The 21,062-nt window shown below is 44.9% G+C and overlaps 1 protein-coding gene across 2 annotated transcripts in view; it reads right to left on the bottom strand.

Moving 5' to 3' along the window:
* TMOD2 (tropomodulin 2) overlaps positions 1 to 18,134 on the bottom strand; it is a 48,366-nt gene extending 30,232 nt beyond the window's left edge. Inside the window, exons 1-4 of one of the 2 annotated variants that reach the window (XM_060149967.1) lie at positions 18,027 to 18,114; positions 5,990 to 6,082; positions 4,958 to 5,152; positions 3,331 to 3,487 (exon numbers count right to left, since the gene is read on the bottom strand). In XM_060149967.1, coding sequence (XP_060005950.1) covers positions 3,331 to 3,487; positions 4,958 to 5,083 — 283 coding nt within the window. In that variant the 5' untranslated portion in view covers positions 5,084 to 5,152; positions 5,990 to 6,082; positions 18,027 to 18,114. Of the gene's footprint in view, positions 1 to 3,330; positions 3,488 to 4,957; positions 5,153 to 5,989; positions 6,083 to 18,026 lie in introns of both variants that reach the window. The other variant, XM_060149975.1, reaches the window with a different exon arrangement.
* Between the last annotated feature and the right edge of the window lie 2,928 nt (positions 18,135 to 21,062).

Raw genomic sequence — 21,062 nt, 5'->3', positions numbered from 1 at the left:
GGAGGTCCCTGAAGACTCACCCCTGTATTGCTTTTCCTCTTTGTCACCTTAGAACAGACAGCTGGCTCCAGCTTCAGACAATCAGAACCCAAGCTCTTGCCAGGTCTCCTGGGCTAGCCTGGCCATCCCCACTCTTATGGGAAAGGAAAGGGTCATAACCCAAGTCAAGTACTCCCTCATGAAAACTCTCCAGGAGCCTCCCCTGGTTACAGGGCTACAGACTTCCTGCTGGTTTACCAGACCTTCAAATGGTTGGATACATCAACGGGGGCCAGGCAGAACTGGGCACCCCAAAGAGGCACCACTGCTGTGGTCAGTCTGGGGTATCCTGACCACAAGGTCTCTATCACTGACCATCACATAAGCTACCACATTTCCCAGAAAGAAGGGAAACAGACTGGGAAACAAAACAGGAAAACAGCCAGAGAACAGAAAAGGAAAAAAAATCAAATCAATCAATCAATAACATCTCAGACACCGAGCCTCCTCCCAGACTTTTGCATAGTGTCTGCAGCCCGAAGTATGTTCTTTCTGGTGCCAAGATCTTGGATCCAGAGTCGAAACAGGGTTTCTGAGTTCCTAACTCCTTGGTACCATTTAGGATTACTCTGAATGCTAGGTGCGCAGGTGGCCCAGCTACCAGTATTCAGGAGAACTGCTACTGCATATCCATTCCTGGGGTCTCACCGAACGAGAAGCTCTAAATGAATAATGTAGCCTAGCAACCTGAAGGCCCAGGGCACCTGGCATTCAGAACTGAGGCTGGGCAGTCCCTCTCCCGAAGCCCTCACCACAGCTCCTGCATCACCGCTGTCCTTCCAGGGGCCCTGCACATGCCTCGCTCTGATCGTTCCGCTCTTTCTGGAAAACCTGCTCTCTGCTCATTGAGCTCAATCATGCTGCTTCTCAGCCTTCTCCTAAGCTCCCTGGTGCAGCTGTGCACCCCTTCTGTACCCCCATTTATTACTCTGACTGCTCCTGTACTCCTAACCCCCTAAGAACCATCTGTAGATTAACCCGGATCAGGAGGTAATTTACCATAGCTGTTCCTCAGACCACTGCTCTGAGAACAGAAAACAGCAGCTTCCCTCTTATTATTCTTTCACTACCCTAACACTGGATGTTAACTGGGATTTTATGGAAGATTTGACATTATAATTTATTTTTTCCTTCACAATTAAATTAGTCTAACAATAACCGTGCTGCCACAGAAACAGCTCCGTATTTCTACAGCAATCCTCGGTTATCTGCCCAGTGTGTCAGTGCCCAACTTTACCTTCTTAATAAAATGACATTATGAGTGGTGCACAAGCCATTGGATGTGCATGATTCAGAGCGGCTGGGAGGCTGCATAGAGAAGGCAGCAGCCAAGCAGCCCGTGCTTCTGCTCCCCGTGGCCACGGCACAAAAGCTCAGAGATGGCATTTATTCCAATCCACGTTTATCTAGTGTCCCCTGTGTCAGTTTCTGTGCCGTGATGCAAGAGAGACACAGCCCCACTGCTAATCTCAATCTCCTATGGAAAACACACAAATCCTAAAGTAAGTAAACAAAATGATGAACACTGTCACAGTGCTAAGAAAGCGATAAATGGGGTCTGTTTTAGACAGAGAGGTCAGGGTAAGCTAGAGGCCCTGACATTTAAGCCGGAGCTTTTAGGAGGTGAAAAACAGGGACGCAGGTCAGAGGGAAGAAGACCCTGAGATGGGAGAAGAACTTGACAATTTGGGAAACGAAGTGAGGACAGTGGGGCCCAGGCTTAGTGAGGGCAGGAGAGATGCAGTCAGAGAGGTGGGCAAGGTGAGCTCTGCCAGGACTCTGAGGACCATGGCAATGATTTGGGACTTTAAGCAGGGAACTGACATGATCTGATTCGTGCTTTAAAAAGACCGTAGTTACTATGAAGTTATCAGTGATTCCAGTCATATCTTTGGGCCCAAGTCACTGCTTATAGCTGAGGAACCTGGACAGGTGACTGGTATTCACTTTTCCTCCAAAAAGGAGCTCAGGGTCAGGAGGTAGGGAGGAGGATTTTCCTTGTCTTAGTTCAGAGCTCACCCCCTGTGTGGAGAAACATCCCCTTACTCCTCAGGCCTTTCCAGATCTATCAGTGTTTCTTGCTGGACCACATGCTCCTTGAGGGCAGGGCAGGGTCTCATTCCCTGTGATCCCAGCACACGGCACAGGGCTCTGCACCCAGGAGGTGGTTGGTGCATGCTGGATGAACAGATGATTGACTGCAATGGCCTCTAATGGTAGCAACTGGAATAGAGGCAGCGCCTCGACCTGGAGTAGACCCCTGAAGCTAGGAAAGCCCCGGGCTAAGAGGAACACGCCAATGCCGTGAGACCCTCTTTTAAGCCCGACGCTACTTTACACTTCCAAAACTGCTTCTTGGGGCTTAAGATTTTTTTTACAAAACTAATGTGAGTACCATTACACTCTAAGTATTCAGTTAATTAGCCTACATATTCCTTTTTCTTTCCCCCTTACTCAAGCAGATTATTTTTATAAATTATGGTTACCTGCATGTGTTTCAGAAGCAAGATTCATACCTTTCTAATGACAATTTTCTTTCTTTTGAACTGGTAGCTTTTTTGTTGTTGTTGGCTATTCAGATCTTTAATTTCTCTGCAAACAGTCTGTGTTTTTTTTTAAAATTTATTGAAGTATAGTTGATTTACAATATTATATTAGTTTCAGGTGTACAACATAATGATTCAATATTTTTATAGATTAATTCCATTTAAAGTTATTAAAAAGAATGTTTATATTTCCCTGTGCTGTACAATAGATCTTGTTGCTTACTTATTTTATACATAGTAGTTTGTGTTTCTTAATCTCGTACCTCTGTCTCACCCTTCCTCTCCTCCCTCTCCCCTCTGGTAACCACTAGTTTGTTCTCTATACCTGCAGCCTTCATATTCTGCCACGGTTTTTTTTTTTTAATTAATGAACTTTATTTTTGGGAGCAGCTTTAGGTTAGCAGAGGAAAGTACAGAGAGTTCCTGTGTCCCCCCACCCTTCCCTACACTCACAGCCTCCTAATGACAGCCCGCAGCACAGTGTACATTTGTTACAACTGATAAACCCACACTGACATCATTATCACCCCAAATCTACAGTTTACATTAGGGCTCACTCTTGGTGGTGTACAGTCTGTGGGTCTGGACAAGTGTACACAGACATGTATCCACCAGCCACGGTTCTTTTTAATACTGAATCCAATTCGTGGTCTTATTTCCCCCTTTCAGGCCAGTTCTGTTACTTGACCTTCCATGACAATACCTTAGGCGTACCTACATTCCCAGATGCTGCCTGTGGTCTTACCTTTCTTTTCTCCAGTGAAGGGCACAAAGTCTTCCCTGTCTTTCTGTTCTAAAGCCTCCTTCTCCAGGTACATGAGGAGGTGCTCGCGGTCAAACGGGCCGGTGGCTGCTTTCTGTGTCTGGTCTTTCTGTCGAAATCCAGCTGGCAGCAGTGCGCTCTGACAAGACAGAAGCGTGAGCAGGAAGCAGGGTGTATGCCTGACTGACACCTGTTACCTCCCCTACCCCTGCTGTGTATGGGGAGATGTGGGTGTGAGCTGAGGGCTAGGGCTCTGGCATATCTTTGAGGCCCCACCTGCTCTAACATTCTGTGCTGAGACGGGGGCTCCTGGTGAGCTCAGGCAGAACACACACAGCTGGAGCGGCCTGTCTCCTGCAGCTGCCTTCTAGAACGTGGTAGCAAAGGCCAGCCACCCTTCACAACCTTTTTCTTCGTAGATCCCTCTTAGGTTTGGCCAGGTCTGTGCTCCCAGGCAGGCGTGTGGATGAGCCAATGCGACCACACTCTGTTATTTCTAACCTCTCCTGGGAAACATCCAAACTGGTAAGTGAGTATTATGGTAGATGCTGATACCTCCTTGATTAAATATAGAGGTAACTTTCTCAAGTTTAAAAAAGTAAAAAAAGGATACTAGTATTTTTTTAAAGTAAAAACAATATCCAAATTATCTGGCATAATGGAATATCATATAAATATTTTAGTGACATTTTTATTTATAGTAAAATCACTATTTTAGATGCCTCCTATTCTATGTCTGAGATAATATTAGCAGGGCTGAAGAAAGTGCTTGCTAAACAATCACTATAACAAGGTAATTACCTTTTCAAGAGCTCATAAAAATATGAGAACCTCCATTTAAATTTACCTGATATTATGGTTACATTTATTTATTTATTTAATTTTTTAATACTTAAAAAAAATTTGGTTTTGGCCATACCATGTGGTATGTGGGATCTTAGTTCCCTGACCAGAGATCGAACCCGCACCCCCTGCACTGGGAGCGTGGCGTCTTAACCACTGGACGTCTTAACCACTGGAGAGTCAGGGAACTCTCTCATCACATTTACTCTAATCTATCCACTGTTGTGGGATCATCAAAGATTTCAAGTTGTTTATACATGTTAAAGAAACAAGATATAAAAAAGATCTGCTTTTGTGGTTAAAGATCTGGTTTAAATACCATCTCTGACATTTACCAGTATAGGATCTTATGTAAATTACTTCTCCTGGTGTGTCTCCTCATTTATGAAATGAGGATAATACAATTTATCTCAAGCGCTTCTGGGCCCAGCAGAGTATATGAATCGTAGAGGAAACTCAGTCATATTTGTTTCCTCTCCCTCTTCCCTTCTTTTTCCGTAAGTCAGTCTAGTCCTTCTTCAGCCAATGGAAAATATTTTCCCCCATTTACATTAAACTGGTTTTTGAGAAATACAATTGCTGTATCATAGATATGGCTACTAAGGTTCTCCATGCGTTTATAAAAGTAATGACCCACAGCCAGTCAGGGAAGAACACATAATTTGCATTTAGAGATCAGGAATTTCTACACTATTGTTTAAGGACCACACCACACCGTTTATCCCATCCTATCACTAATCACCTGCTTCAGTTCCAGGTCACTAACCTCGGGATCTAGGTCATCAAGAACATTTTCCAACTGTTTCAGTTCGTCTTCTGAGAGTTTGCCAAGAAGCTCATCTTCATCAATGTTCTTGTATTTCTCCAGGTCTTTTTGAAAGGGGAGTGCCATGGTTTCCTATATGCCTTTCTCATGGGCCATGAACATTTAACTGCACCAGCTTCCCGAGACTTCAGAATACTGCTGAGAAGAAAGAAACACTGTTATCTCCTTTGGGTGAACAGGACTTATTAGCAGGAGACAGGGCTATGCTATGTGCCGATGGGGTCTTTCCCCTGACGAATAACTCAACAAAGTAAGTAATATCACCTTCATTCGCAGAGCAGCCCGACTGCTTATAAAGTATTTTCATATATGTTATCTCACTTATTTAGATCTTTACAATGACCTGGAAAGGAAGCCTGGACAGATATCGATATGCCATTTTACAGATGAAGATTCTCAGGTCGAAGGGGCTGAGCGCCTTGCTGGAGGGGCTGGAGCTGGGATGTGCCAGGCCCTTGAGTCCCTGTGTAGTGAGTGCCTTCCCACCAGAGGACTCTGCCTCCTGCTTTCTACAGAGAACAATGAAGAACAATGCACTAATTGTCAGGCAGTGTAAGGAGCAGACTTGTGTCTTTTCAGAGGGAGAGTGATGTGAAGAATACAAAATGGGGTTCATTCAGGAAAGAGTTTGGATGTCCATGTGAGAAAGCATCGTCCAGAAACTCCCCGGCAATTAAGCTAAGTAAGAGTCTAAAATCCTGGTACTCTCTCCACTTTTCTCCCCTCTTTTCTTCTTTCTTCATCTCCCATTCTCTTTCTAGTCTCATTTCCTTTTTGTTCCTTAAGCCATCCTCCCTAATTCTTTATACCCCTAGTCCATTCTTTTTTTCAACCTCCTATTTTTATATCACCTCCCTCCTAAACTTCCACTCAAAGCAAAATTTTTCCTCAATCCCTTCTTTCTGGCAGAGGATTTTACAGATCTTCCCTCAAAAGATAATACTGCATTCACGAAATAGCAATGTACTTAACTGATTGTGTTTCTCCTTTGGCCGTATTAATATCAAGCAGATCTTTCAAGGCAATGAATACTTGCTGTCAACCTACTATTTGCCAGGTATGGTTCTAAAAAACAGGAATACACAGATAAAACAAGATATGACCCTTTCCCCAAGGAGAACACAACTCAGTGAGACATACATACATAGGGATAATACCACTGGATAAGTGTGTGGTCTAAGAATGCCGCCTGCCATATCAGCAAAGGATGCAACCCTCAAACACTACAGCCACCCCCAATGGTGCACCCTCAGGGGACTCAGGATGGGAAAGAACAGAATACTGGCCCTAGACAGTTAAGGTGTATATCACAGGAATTACTTCAGTGAGCCCAGACTTTTGCATCTTCCCCTTGTTGACTTAAAAAAAACACACACATGCACAACGTGAGAGTTGCGAATTAAATTTTATTTGGGGCAAAATGAGGACTGCAGACCGGGAGAGAGCGTTTCAGATAACTCTGAGAAACTGCTCCAAGGAGGAGAGGGGAGGAGCTAGGATATGTAGGAGTTTTGCAACAAAGAGCAGGTAATTGGGAACGTCAAAAGATTATTGTTAAATAAAGAAAACCAGACATCTCAAGTTAAGGAATTTAGTGCTTTTCTATGTATGGGAAGACGAAAGAGTCTGGGCTCACTGAAATCATTCCTTTGATTATGCACCTTGTCTATCTGGGGCCTGTGTTTTCACATCCTGAGTTTCCTCAGGGCTCACCGCAGGGAGTGGCTGCAGTCTGCTGGCTGCTAGATGGCAGGTACTCTTTTCAGCCCTGAGTTTCCTCAGGGCTCACCAGCTCACGTTGGAGGGCTGCAACCATTGGTGACTGTGACATCCTCTGTTTATTGATATGGCAGGAAATATTCCATTTATAAATATTCCATTTATCATCCTACACAGAAAAGTGCTGAGTTCATTAACTTGAGATGTTTGGTTTTAACTAATAGTAATCTTTTGATGTTCGGACTCCCTGGGTTTTCTAGCAAAAACCCCTATACATCCTGGCTCCTGTCATACACAGCTATCTGAGAAACTGCCTCCTGGGCTGGAGTCCTCAGAAAGTCCGCTGAAGAAAACATAATTCTCAACTTTTAGGTTGTGCTTTTTTTTTTTTCAGTTGACAAGTGTTATAACAGAAGTCATGTCCACAGTAGGTTTAAAACACATGAGGAAATAATCCTTGGATGGGGATGGGGGTTTTGAGTTGACACGGAAAGAAGTTGTGTTTGAGCCTTGAAGGAAGAGGTCCTAAGGTGGATGTGGGCAGGGAAGGCTCCTTCCAGGAAAATGGAACAGCATAAACAAAGGCACAAAGATAAGAAAGTACATGATGCTTGGTGAATGGCTGGTGTGGCTAGAGCGGAGCAGGGGGAAGAGGAGAGGAAACAACTAAAGATGAAGAAGGGACAACTGTGAAGGGCCTTTCCTATACGTCTTGCCAAAGAACCTGGGCTTTATTCTGTTGGAGATGGGGAGTCACCACAAGTGCTTAAAGGAGAGGAAGTGATCTGAGAAGACCTGTTTTCAATAAGGTAATTCAAATGGTAAGAATGAAAAACAGGTTGTCATGGAAAGAGAATGGTTGTGGGTGGGGCCACTTAAGAGCTATTGGAATGTTGTTCCTCTGTCCTTACTTCAACTGCTCACCATTTTCCAGTTTGTGATTTTTTATTTTGGTGTCTTTTCCATATACAATGTAACTCTCTTTCCCTTCCATCAACCCACCTTCTTTTAAGCTTTAATTGTAATATTCCAGTAAAAAAAAATAAAGCCAAACCAAAACAAACAAAAATCCTCTCCCACTAAAGTCAAAGAAACCAACTGGGTCATATACACTTTGTTCTGGTCCCAACTACCACTAATTTATTGTGTGAGTCTAAGAATGTCGCCTGCCATATCAGCAGAGGATGCCCTCAGCCACTTACAGCCATCTCCAGCAGTGTACCCTGAGGGGACTCAGGATGAGAAAGAACAGGATACTGGCTCTAGATAGTTAAGGTGTATATCTGCCAGGCTCTTAGCCTGAACTGACTGAATTACCCTAACCAATAGATTCTAAGATGCACAGTTTCCCATACTTAACACTCAGAAATTGCGTGTCCTGCAACTGATGGTCCTACAATTATTGCCGACCCAGCAGCGGTCAAGATGTCATACTTGTCATTGCCTGTGTATGCATAAATAACAAAAGCACCAGCTTCAAAACTAGCAAAAGGTGTGTCAGGAGTTTGGAAAATATCTCAGGGACTTTTTAAAATAGTGGAATACTCTTTTAAAACCTAACATAATTTACAGAGTAGATTTAAGAGCCAACATCAAAGGCTTTTAGTTCTTTTACAGATTTTTTTTTTTTTTTAATTACCACTCTTGATGGCACAGAGGAGATACTGTGTGGAAAAGACCAGACACTGATGAATATGAGTGATTCCAAAAGCTGGAGTCTGAACATGAAGGAGCTTTAAGAATATTAACCAGGGGCTTCCATGGTGGTGCAGTGGTTAAGAATCCGCCTGCCAATGCAGGGAACACGGGTTCGAGCCCTGGTCCAGGAAGATCCCACATGCTGCAGAGCAACTAAACCCATGCACCACAACTACTGAAGCCCGCGCGCCTACAGCCCGTGCTCCGCAACAAGAGAAGCCACCGCAATGAGAAGTCCACGCACCGCAACGAAGAGTAGCCCCTTCTGGCCACAAGTAGAGAAAGACTGTGCACAGCAACGAAGACCCAACGTAGCCAAAAATTAATTAATTAGTTTTTTTTAAAAAAGAATATTAACCCATTCATTTCCATTTTCCCTTTTTATGTATGCAGAGGTGATATATTATTTTTTTAAAGGTATGTGTATTCATAGCAGCTTTATCTGTAATAGCCCAAACCGTAAATAACGTGAATGATCATTAGTAGGTGAGTGGATAAACAAATTGTGGTATATCCACATAATGGAATCTACTCAGAAAAAGTAATGAACTATTGATACACACAGTAACATGGATGAGCCTCAAAACAATTATACTGAATGAAAGAAGCCCGATCAAAAAGAATGTATACGGCATGATTCCATTTGTCTAAAATTCTAGAAAATGTAACCTGCTCTATATGACAGCAAGCAAATCAGTTGCTGCTTAGGGATGGGACAGAGGTAGGGAGGGGAAGAGGCTCACGAAGGGGCATGAGGAAATTTTGGGCGTTTGATTGTGATGGCTTCACAGGTGCATGCATATGTCAAAATTCATCAAATTGCATCGGTTTAAATATGTGCAATTTGTTGAATGGCAGTTCAAAAAATCTATGTGTAAGTCTAAAACAGCTCTTCAATAAAGTAAAAAAATTATATTTTTAAGAAGGGTCACTTTTTTTTTTTTTTTTTTTTTTTCTTTTTGGCCACACCGTGTGGCTTGCAGGATCTTAGTTCCCTGACCAGGGACTGAACCTGGGCCCTGGCAGTGAAAGTGCCAAGTCCTAACCACTGGACCGACAGGGAATTCCCAAGAAGGGTCACATTTTAATTGGCAGCATTTTTCTTCTCGGTGGTATGTAAAATACTGGTGCATTTGACAACTGATGGTATCTTAAGAGTTGATAAGATTCTATTTGCAGTTCTATTCCAGGATTCTACAACTATACCCCAACTTCTTATCTTCCCCTGAAACAGACTTGCTCTCCTGGTTTTCCGGATCATACTATTAATCTACCAGTCAGTCACTGCCAAAACTCAGACCACTTGAGTTTCTTTTCCTTCTTTCCCTGTGTCGTTGGTTAACACCTCCTGTGGATTCTTATTGCACAATACTTTTCACACCATCTCTTCCTGTCACTCTTGCTTTAGATCTTTGTTCTTTCAGACCTGGAGTACTCTCATTGCATCTTGAAAGGATTCTATTCTTCCCTCTAAGCCACCCAGAGCACCATGGTTAGATCATCTTTCTTCACACTGCTAACAAGCCACTTCCCTGATTAAGGACTTACAAAGGCTCCCTCTTGTCTACACAATGAAATTCAGACAGTCTAGCATCCCAAACTCCTATTATTTGGCTTTGGTCTGCACTTTCTGTTTTCTGTCTTCATTACTTTCCTAGGGAGCCCTCCAATCCAGCCAAAATTGTTTATTCGCTCTCTGTGGTCGGCAGAATAATGGCCCCCTAGAGATGTCCATATGCTAATCCCCAGAACCTGGGAATATGTTACTTTACATGGCAAAAGGGACTGCGTGTGATTAAATCAAGGATCTTAGACTAGGAGACTATCCTGGATTATCTGGGTGGGTGCAATGTAATCACAGGGCTCTTAAAATATGGAAGAGGAAGGCAGAAGAGTCAGAGAATGAGATGTGATGACCAAAGCACAGGGACAGAGTGATGCAATTGCTGGCTTTGAAGATGAAGGAAGCGGCCGAGAGCCAAGAAATGTGTGCATCCTTTAGAAGCTGGAAAAGGCCTGGAAATGAATTCTCCCCAGAGCCTTCAGAAAAGAATGCAGCCCTGCTGACGCCCTCATTTTAGCCCAAAGAAACCTGCTTTGGACTTCCAACCTCCAAAATTGCGCGATAATAAATTTGTGTTGTTTTAGGCCCCTGCATTTGTGACAGCAGCAACAGGAAACTAATATACTCTCTTATTCATAGACTTCCATTTTCCGAGATAATTGTTCTGGATATCTCGTTTGCCCTCCCAATTCACTTCCCACCCTGCTGTGTACCCTAGGAAGACGTTGTATTTACACAGCATCAAGGCTCCCTTGCTCTCTGGCTTCTGTTTGGCCAACAGGAGGCACTAGCAGGAAAATAGAGGGCAGGCGGAGAGGGAGGTTTGTCCAGAAGGGCCACATTGCCTACCAGGAAGCCCCCTCTACACAGCTGTCCCTACGCCCTTGCTGACTTCAGGCCTGGGGGTGGTGAAGGGTTCCTATGTGACTAGTGCCAGATTTCTGCCTTGTTGGATTCCTCAAACCCTCCCTACAACTTTGTAAATAGTCTCTTTATTAAAATTCCCTCAAATTATTCAGTTCGAGTGTGTCCTCTGTTTCTTGTTGGGACCTTGGCTGATATGGTAATATTACTTGGAATGCCCTTCTCTATTCTCATGGTCAATCCATGTGCTCTGCTTTTGAGACCTGGCTCAGATCTCAGCTCTGCAGGACCACAGAACATCAGGGCTGAGTGAGGCCTTAACGATCATCCAGTCCAGCAACACAGATGGTTTTTCTGATGCCTCTCTGATCACTCCTTGGTCTCTTTTGGCAATTCTTCTTCCTCCACCTTAAATACTGGCATGTTACAAGATCCTGTCTTAGCATTTCTTTTCTTACACTGTAAAGTTTTCATTATAATCCATAACCTGAAGACCCCCAAATCCATATCTTTGATCTAGACTTTGTTCCTTGAGGGTTACGTCCATATATTTCTACTGCCGAATCAACATCTCTACTTCGCTGAATCAGCCATCTCAAATGTCAGAAGTATTCACATCATCTTTCCTTCCAAATAGCTTCTCCTCTGGAACTTCCAATTTTAGGAATTTGGCCAAGAAACCAGGGAGCCATCCTTGACATCTTCTCTTCCTTGTCTCCTCCCCGCCCACCAATAACCAAATCTGGTCCATACCTAAACTGTTGCGAATCCGCCTACGTCACTTGCCTGCACTGCCTCATCCAGCCTTAGTCCATCTGCATCCATTCTCCATACAAATGGCCAAAGTGATCTCTTTAACCAACTCTGCCCTAGTTATTTAAAATCCTCCAGTGGCTTCCCTTCGCTTGGAGGGTAAGGTTCAAATTCACAGTCTGACCTCTGTCATTCCCATCAGCCTCATCTTGCACTGCACTCCCCATCTCCTCCTGGCTTCAGCCCCCTGGACCACTTCCAACTCCTGGATCATGCCTTATGTTGTTTCCTCTGCTCAGAGCACTCTTACCCCCTCTTTCTCTGGCTGACTGGTAGCCAACTCATCTTCCAGTCTCAATGTAAGCTTCAGTTCCTCAGAGAGGCCTTGTTCAGACCCCCAGGCAGGTCTGAGTCACTCCCCACCCCATGGCACACCCCTTATTCAGAGCTCTCCTTGACTTTATTACAATTGCTTGTTTTATCTCTGTCGTCCTTGCTAAGCTCTGTGAGGGTAGAGACTGTATCAGTTTTAGTCACTGTTATAATCCTGGCTCTCAGCACAGGTCTTGACCCAGAGAAGACATCCAACAAGTATTGTGCAACAAATGTCAAAAGAAGGAAATGAGCTCAGAGAGGTGAAGTGACCCGTTGGTCCAGAGATCATTCCACCATATCCACAGCCTGCACTCTCTGTCACGGAACATTCTGAGGCCACCTAAACGCACAGAAGTTGCTCTGTTTCCTACATCTCGTTGCCTATGTCACCAGTTGAGTGTTCTTCCCTCTCTCATTACTTTTTATGTATGCTACATAAATGGTTCTCTCTCCAACTACACCACCAACTCGTAGAGGACAGGGATGATGTCATAATTCTTTATATTCCTGGGCTTCTTGTATATACAGTCAACAAGTATCTACTGAAAGTCCACCTTTTCCAATGCTGGGACAAAAGCAGTGAACAGAACAGATGATATCTTGTGCCCTAACTGAGCTTACAGTTTGGCAGTGAGAGAGACTTTAACTAAGTAGTTACAATAACATGTTAATACTATGTAACAGTACCTGTTAAAACAAATTGCATATGTTGTGCCAGTGCATGGGGGGGGGTGTCTTAAAGCCAGAGGAGAAAAAAAAGTGTATCCTCCGGGAGCACAACTCTGATTTAAAGATTTGGGGGAAAGCTGGTTTTATTTTTAATAACAATTATAGATATATGTGAAAACATTATTCACATAGCTTTTAAAGTCAAATCACAGATTTCTAGCTCATGGCTAGCCTGCGCTAGCCCCTACCCAGGCCTCCCAGAGTTCATATTTGTCCTCTTCGGAAAGTTTCCAAAGAGTTGCCGCCGCAGCCTCACCTCCGGCAGAGTGTGTCCCATGGCAAGCTCTCAACATGCAACGAGAAACTAATATGCACACTGCAGTGAAGCAAGCGCCAAACAGAGCTTCCAGGAGTCCAGGTAGGCATGTACGTACACCAACCGGTTAGAAAATGGACAAGAGGAGCAAGGACTTGAGCTGAAGGGAGGATGATTTGGGCCCTCTGATAACTCTTCCTGTTACCAAAGATACCTGTCCGGAAAAGGAAAACAAGCAGTGTGGCTTCCTTCGCTTCTCTTTCCGCTACCTTATTTGTATAACTGTGGTATGAAAGAGGAAAATCAGATACAGCACGAAGTGCCCAGCCTTTGGCCCTCCCTCCCCACACGATTAGAACCAAAGCCAAAACAAGCAGCCCTATTTATTAAATCTGATCCAAACCAGAGACCAATTTTTACAAAAGAGTAAGAAAAAAATACTTGTAAAACCTAGTGAGAAGTTTTTTAAATGGGTAAAACAGTGCCATAAATTGTTCTGGAGTACATACATATCTGGGAAAGCTACAAAGGACTGCACATGGAAAAGACAGACACCACGTAGCGAGGGGAGGGGGAGTTAATTGGGGAAGGAGGACTTGGGCTTCCACCGCACTGATGATGATTTAGTCCCAAGAGGGGTAGTCAGTAAGTGAGAAGTTCTTATTCTGTATTATATATCTTCAATATTTTGTAGTAATCTCTAAGCAATCAGTGAACCAGTTTGCACAAGAGCCAAATCTACATTTTCTAAAACTAGTAAATTAGAAAAAAAATCAGTTTATCAATATATCCTCCAACAAAACAGGAATTGATCCTATATATTTAATTCCTTTCTAGCTGCAGGGAAATACAAAGATGTGTACAAAACACATAGCCTGTGTTTTGGAATCTAGCTATCTGAAGATGGCCCATTCAAGTCTGTTTGTTCTTTTTTTAAATAACCAAATGGCTCCTGCCATATCCTGGGAAATATCTGCAGGCGATGCAGGACAGAGACTGGGGTGTGCTGAGGAGGAATTTCAGGCAAAAACTATGAGAAGGCAATTGGAAGGGGCAAGCTGAATGGGGAATGAGGAACACATCTTACCAGAATGAAGAGTTTGTCTCTGAGATCATTTGTTCTTAACTTCCAATCTTACAACGCAAAAGTTGCCATAGCTCCAACTGTGCTTGAAAACTGTCTCCTTTTAAAATAATGTGCCCACCAGTAACCACCCCCTCCAGGTTCAGAAGAGCACAGAAGACAAAAAGCATAGGCCTTGGAGTCAGCCAGCCCTTGAACTGATGGTTACAGATCCATGTGCGAGTGACAAACTCTCCAAGTCTCTGTCCCTTCCTCTGTAAAACAGGCAAAGAGCAGTACTTATTTCAGAGGGTGGTTCCCTCTGTTAACCCTGTCAGGATCTGTTGAACGTGGAGAGGCAGCACCCTATAGGAGCCCTGGGTGTAGCAAGCCGCCAGGTGTAGCAAGCCGCCATGGGTAGGCTGGCCAAAGTATGAGATAGGTTTCCACCTGGGCAGGAAGTTGCCAAGAAGCTTCCTGGCAGGGGCAGAAGGGCTCTAGCATGGAAGTCTCACTGTCTGCCCAGACTGCCACCTGGTTTCTAATTATCTTGGCAGGTCCTATTCCCTGCTGCTGCCCTACCCCTTTGTCAGGCCCTATTCTCTGTTTTCTGAGGAGTTCTTGTTTCTTGACTTCTAACTCCTTGCCTTCCACATGGGTGTCTGGGTCTTTTTGGTTTTCAACTGCATATTGGTTCTAGCTATGTCCCCTCATCTTGGCTTCAGGAAGTTATGGGCTTCTCACTTCCTGACTGGCACTATGGGTTCTCTACTTTTTGTCTTTTCTCTCTGCTTATGCATCTTTGACCCACCTATCTTCTCTCCTTCTCTGGCATCTGTATCCCAGTTAGGTTTTGATCAAAGCTTTGTTATGACTTACAGGTGCTATGTGTACCTTGACTCATGACTGCTTATCAAGATGATATGCAAAATATTTAACTGGTATGAAATGGGCACTGTCCTATCAGAATGGTTGTCAGCTATAAACGACAGGGATGGCTGACCCTGTATATACTGGCTGAACAGTAGCCCAGCTCCCTAGCCTCAAGACCCCTCCCACTGCTCTGACAAGAGGCCTCCTGGTTCTTTCACTGGGCTGGTGCCTCAGATTGGCTCCTTACTCCTCATGTCCTGGCTCAGCATGGCTGGCCTTGCACCTTGTTTCATGAGCTCCTATTACCCACAGTCCTAGAGCTGACCTTCTCATTCCTACTCTACTCAGCCGTCACCAGGGAAACCCAGGAATACCGGCGACACACAGGAAAGAAATGGGGTAGGCTTGATGCCAAAACAGGGGGGCAAAACATAAAAGCATATATATATATAAATCTCAGGTATAGGAAAAACATCCTTGCAGCAAAAGGTTCTGTATAAAATTAAGTGCTGTATCTTAAGAATTGGTTCTGTTTTCTTGGTCTGGTAATAGGTAATAATTCTCTTCTCCATCTGCCTTCTATGAGCCTCTTTGAGCCACATGGGTGCAGATCTTGAACGGAGAGAGGAAAGGGATAGCACTTTCAGAATGGTTCTTGGGTAAGGCTAGAATTTCTAAGGTTTGGGAATTATTAATACTTTAAGGTTGGAGTTAGGGGATGAGATGTCTTAAGAATAAATGATTCATAGTAGTCAAGACAAACCAAAAAACAGAACTTCCCCTGACCCAACTCACACCTCCAATAGGATTTAAATCTTGGGAACTTGAAGCCACAGACTCACTGTGAGTCCCCCGCGGATCCACTGCTTTTTTCTGTCACTAACCACGCTGTCCTCTACAATCCTTTCCTTTGTTTACTTATCTATTTTATTGATCACCTCAATTTTTATTTAAAAAGTTCAAATCTACAGAAAACATAAAATAGTACAATAAACACCTGTATACCACTCTCTTTAATTCACCAGCTGTCACCACTTGGCTGCATTCTGGAGTGTCCTCCCCAACTCTTCAAATCCCCCTCCACCCTGAACCCACTGAAAGTTGCAGATGTCATGACACTGTGCCTCAAATACCCACATCTCAAAAGAAAAAGACAGTGTCCTACATGATCACAGTACCACCACTGCACCTAAGGAAATGAAAAGTAATCCCATAATATTACCTAATATGCAGTCCGTATTCAAATCTCTCCAATTGTCCCCAACTCATCGTTTATAGCTATTTTTTATTTATTTTTTCTGATCTAGGATCCAAAGTTCATACATCCTGATTGGTTATTACTTGAATATTTTAATCTACAGTATCCCATTCCCACCGTCTTTTTGGCAGGAACACCACACACGTCAAGTTATGACCTTCTTATTGCATCCCAACAAGAGATGCAAGATAGGTGTTGGGAAGCTTGATCATTCAGCTAAGGTGATGGCTTCCTCATCTCTCCATTGTAAGGACACATTTTCCCTAGGTAATCTGTGCCGAGATACTTTGAAAAAATGCCGAGATACTTTTAAAAAATGTGAAAATCCTATTCCCCAACAACCTTTTGCTCAAAGGTTTTGTACCCCTGGATGAATCCTTGCCTGAATCAGTTACATTAGGGTTGCATAGCACTGGTTTTCTGGTTCTCTCATTCCTTCTATTGTGTATTTATTATTCAAACAATGACCCATCAATACCCATCCTCTCTATCCTCAGTGTCTGTACTCTCTGCTTACTTTTTGCTGCGGTTTCCTCCCCTCCTCCTTGCTGACCACATCTGACCACTCTGCCCAGCACGGGGGAGCCATTTGCTTCTCCCTTTACCTGCTGATCCCATCACTTCACCTTCAGCAAATTAAAAACAAACACGGAACATCCACAGCCTGTTGTTGTCTACGAATTTACAGTAATTTACAAAAAATAAAAGTTGTAATGCATATTTATTGGGTTAGACTGCAGAGAGTAGATAGAGGAAATTGGTTTTATTTTTTAAAAAATCAGGTTGCCTAAACCCTGAAAAATCTTTCCTCCTCACTAGGTAAAGCCGCTTGCTCTGTCACAATCAGGTTTTTGTAATGGTGTTGAACACCAGCACCCTCATCTCCTCAGTTCCCTGATAATGAGAGTCTTGGAAGAACATACGTTTAGAAATCATGTGACCCGAATGCCCCGTTTTACCATGGAGAAAGAGGATAAGAGAGATGAAGGGACTTGTCCAGGGTCCCTCAGCTCCTTAATGGCAGAGCTGGAAATGGGTTTTATAAATACCTTCTCCGATGTTCTTTTCATTCCCTTCCCAAGGACCTGGTGATTCAGATGTTTAGTAGGCAAGAGGAAGCCCGTAGCATTCACAGCCTCCTTCATTGCTAATTTGCATTTTGCCCGCATCACCTTCCCACCTTCGAAAACGTTAAGTAAAAACTCCCTTTAGGAGCCATTATTATTATTAAAAAGCAATTTTCATTTCTGCAGGTCAACAGGGAAAATTTTGGAAGACTCAAGGGAGCACATGCTACCACTACTTTAACCAGAAAAAAAATGAGTCCTGAGAACCTGCATCAGGCCGCTCTCGGAACGCTGCTTTCTCGGAGGCTGAAACGCCCTGCGGGTGACAGCTCCAGCCGGAGTCTACCCTTCCCCGTCGCCTGCTCTAACGCTGCAGTGACAGGCATTAGACTTCAGGACCTTGTCAAACGTTAACAAGAGAGGATAAAATGGGGAACAAAGCCCAGCGTAGAAAAACCCAGCCCCGCAGCTCAGGGAGGACAGAGACCGCGCCCTCACTGCGGCGGCCCGGGGGCTGCAGAGACTGCGGAGCCGCAGTGCAGGGCGTGGGACCCACACCCGCCGGGCGCCTCCGGCCTGCGCCGCCCTCTCCTCCGCGCCGCCCTGAGCCGCCCGTCGAGCCGAGGAGGCCAGAGGCGGCCCCGGCCTCGAGCGCCCGCCCGGCCGAGCGCCGACGCCGCGGAGCATCCTCCCGAGGGTAGGGAGGGCGCGGCCGCCCCACGCTGCGGGCCGGGGGCTGCGGACGGCGCCTCGCCCGGGCGCGCTCCCACCCACCCCTCGGCGCGCTCACCAGTCAGTGCACCCATCCCGGAGCCGGCGGTGCTGGCAGTCAGTCCGTCTGCCCCGAGGTAGAGGGGCCGGCGAGCAGGGCGGCGCCGTGGCCCAGGCGAGCGAGGCAATCAACAGGCGGCTCCCGGCCGGGCGCGGCGCCGGGGCGCGCGGCTGCTGCGGAGCAGGCTGGGAAGCGTAGTTCGAGGCGGCGTGCGGCGGCCGCGCGGAGGCGGGACCCCGTGCCCACTGGCTGTCACCCCGGGCTTCCTCACCCCTCCCCTGAGGGTGTCCTCGCCCAGAATCTGCGTCCCGACCCCGTAACCGCTGTGCAGGCGAGGAGGACCTCAGCCTTGGGACCAAGCTGTGCGGGCTCTTTGGAGAAGCTCGGGGCTACGGACAGGGTGGGTGGCAAAGGCTCTCCAAGCTCGTGAGGAGCTGTTGGGTGAGTGAGCATCTTTAAGTGGAAGCCTTGTTAACACCGGCTCAGAGACAGAGCAGGCCTGCCCTAGGTTTTATTGGCTTTACGCCGGCCTAGGGCGGGGCGTGGGGAGGAGTACCTGGGGTACATGCCTGGGGGTAGGGAGGTGGGGTGTAGCGAGGCCGATCTAAGGGTTGTGGGTGAGAATGTTCGAGAGCCCACGCACACGCAGTGGCGTCACTAGAGGAGAGGCTGGCTAATTTAGCCTCTCTGTGCCTTAGCATCCTTATCTGTAAGGTAGGCTTAAAACTTGAAGACGTGTTGTGAGGACTAAACGCATTTTAGTACAACAAATGCGCGGGTGCATATGTGAAAGCACCTGTGGCTGGCACTTAGCACATACTCAATAAATGTTCCTTCCTCGGGAGTTGCAGGGGAGACCCGGGCACACTCCCGGCCTCGAAAGCCCTACGTATAATGCTAAGCTAAAGATAGTCGGCCTCGTTGGTCTAGATAAATAAATGTTACAACCCGCCGGGTTTGCTATTGTCACACGTTTAGCAGGCTCACTTCATCCGGGATGTAAACTGTGATGTGTCCTCTATGCCAGGTTCTTGGGAACTACAAAGATAGAGAAAATACTGTCTGGTCTCTGAAGCATGAAGTGGGGTGGGGTAACATTGGACAAAGATTGAAATTATGAAAATATATGGCATAATAGGATTACCTTCCAGAAATGTTTTCTAATCAGATGTGATCTCTCTCCTTTTTGAACCCTTGCTGCATATTTTCAGTGCAATATTTCACATTATGCTGGGATTTGCATCTTCCAGATGTGGTGGAAGGAAAATGAACGAAAGAGATGGATGCACCATTGCTGGCATAATCTCTGAAATAGGCAAAGGGTGAATGGAGGTGAAACAGTATCATAATCTGGCATGACCTGTGCGGTAATCATGTGACCAAAAAGAAAAAGTGCCGCAGAGAATTCCATGTTTGAAAATAGTAGCATCACTTTGCATTTGTGGAAGTACTTTCCTATCCATGTTCTAGCTTGATTTTTGCAACAACCCTGTAAGAGGCAGAGTGAGGATTTTTTTCTTCAGTTAAGAGTTCTAAGAGACACAGGTGATATGAGTTATTCGGTCATCCAGCTGGTCATTAAGCCCATCTTCTCTCCTTCAGCCCTGACCTTCCCCAAAGAGGCACTCACAGCACTTGCTTTCCTTTGTACATTTCAAAACAGGGCCATACCTTCCCCAGCAAGAGGGCTGAATCAGAAAATAAAGTTAATTCTCAAAGGCTCTTGGAACTATAAAAATGAACAATGGCATACAGTAGCTGCTGATTGAGATACCAGTGTTGTTTCCACTATCAACACTATAGTAATGAACTATAGTTTTGGCCTCCTCACCAGAATGACTAATCTGAGCAGGAAGGAGTGAACTTAAATGGAGGTGTGACCAAATCAATTTAAATCACATTCCCAAGTTTTCCTATATGTTTGTTATTCCAAATACCCTATGTAACAGACCAGATGTCTTTGACTTTTTTATGTTGTACATTTGTCACAAATTATAGCTTTCTGTTAAATAAGAATAGGACTGCTTACAGGTCAAGCTAGTAGCTTCCTCGGAGAAAGCTGATGGTAGGCATAAGCTGAAAATAATAAAGCAATTTTATTCAGATTTGAAGAAAGTGTAGCAAAGGTTTGATATAGCAAAGATACTTAGTGGTGTACTATCTTTCTCATTGGCTTCCTTGTGATTCCCTGAAAGGAAAAGTTCTGCATGTGATGAAATGAATGGAGCACTGCTTCAGATGAAGATTGTGAAATGAAGCAGGTGTAGAAATGATTTCTTAGGTTAAAGTCATAGGTGGCAGCCAAAGCAGAGATACAAGAGCTATCCAACTGTCCCAGTCCCATTTATATGAAAATGTAAAATTGAAACACAACTCCTCGAGCTGGAAGGGACCTTACGGATCATCTTGTCTTGCCTCTTCGTGCAGTGAGGAGGCTGACACATCGACAGTAAATTCGCAATGGAATATGTAGCATACATCATTTGGAACACGTAGTAGATACTGTTGCTTGCCTACTCAACATCCATTCCCGCCTTTTCCTTCTTCTTTGCAGAAGCCTGTAAAGGTGTTCACCCATTAGGGAACCTGACCCTATTACCATCCCATACCGACCTGTCATGGGCAAGGGGAATACAATCCTCTTGACTGGCCACTGAGAGATTAGGGGTGGGCATGTGACCCAGTGCTGGCAAGTGAGGCCTGAGGAGGGGTCAGATGAAGTCCTTCTAGGAAAGGTTTTCTTGTTCTTAAACAGAGGCATACAGGGAAACATGCCACCATCTCCACGGGATGTTGTTGCATCTGGCCGTGTTACCTCAAACTGGAATAGCCATCTTAGGGGATCCAGCCTTAAAACAAAGCCAACACACTGATGATGGCAGAGTAAAGAGATAGAATGAACTTGGGTCTGTGATGTTGTTTTTGAGACAGTAAACCAATCAGCCCTGGTGCTGCCCTACTTCTGGACTTATTGTTGTAGGAGATAATAAATATCCTTATTGTTGAGCCCATTTGAGATGGAGTTTTCTGTTACTTGAAACTGAAAGAATCCTA

Source organism: Lagenorhynchus albirostris, chromosome 1 (assembly GCF_949774975.1).
Source record: "Lagenorhynchus albirostris chromosome 1, mLagAlb1.1, whole genome shotgun sequence".
Taxonomy (NCBI): Eukaryota; Metazoa; Chordata; class Mammalia; order Artiodactyla; family Delphinidae; genus Lagenorhynchus; species Lagenorhynchus albirostris.
The sequence above is the reverse complement of the archived record's forward strand: the minus strand, read 5'-3'. Positions and strand labels throughout refer to the sequence as shown.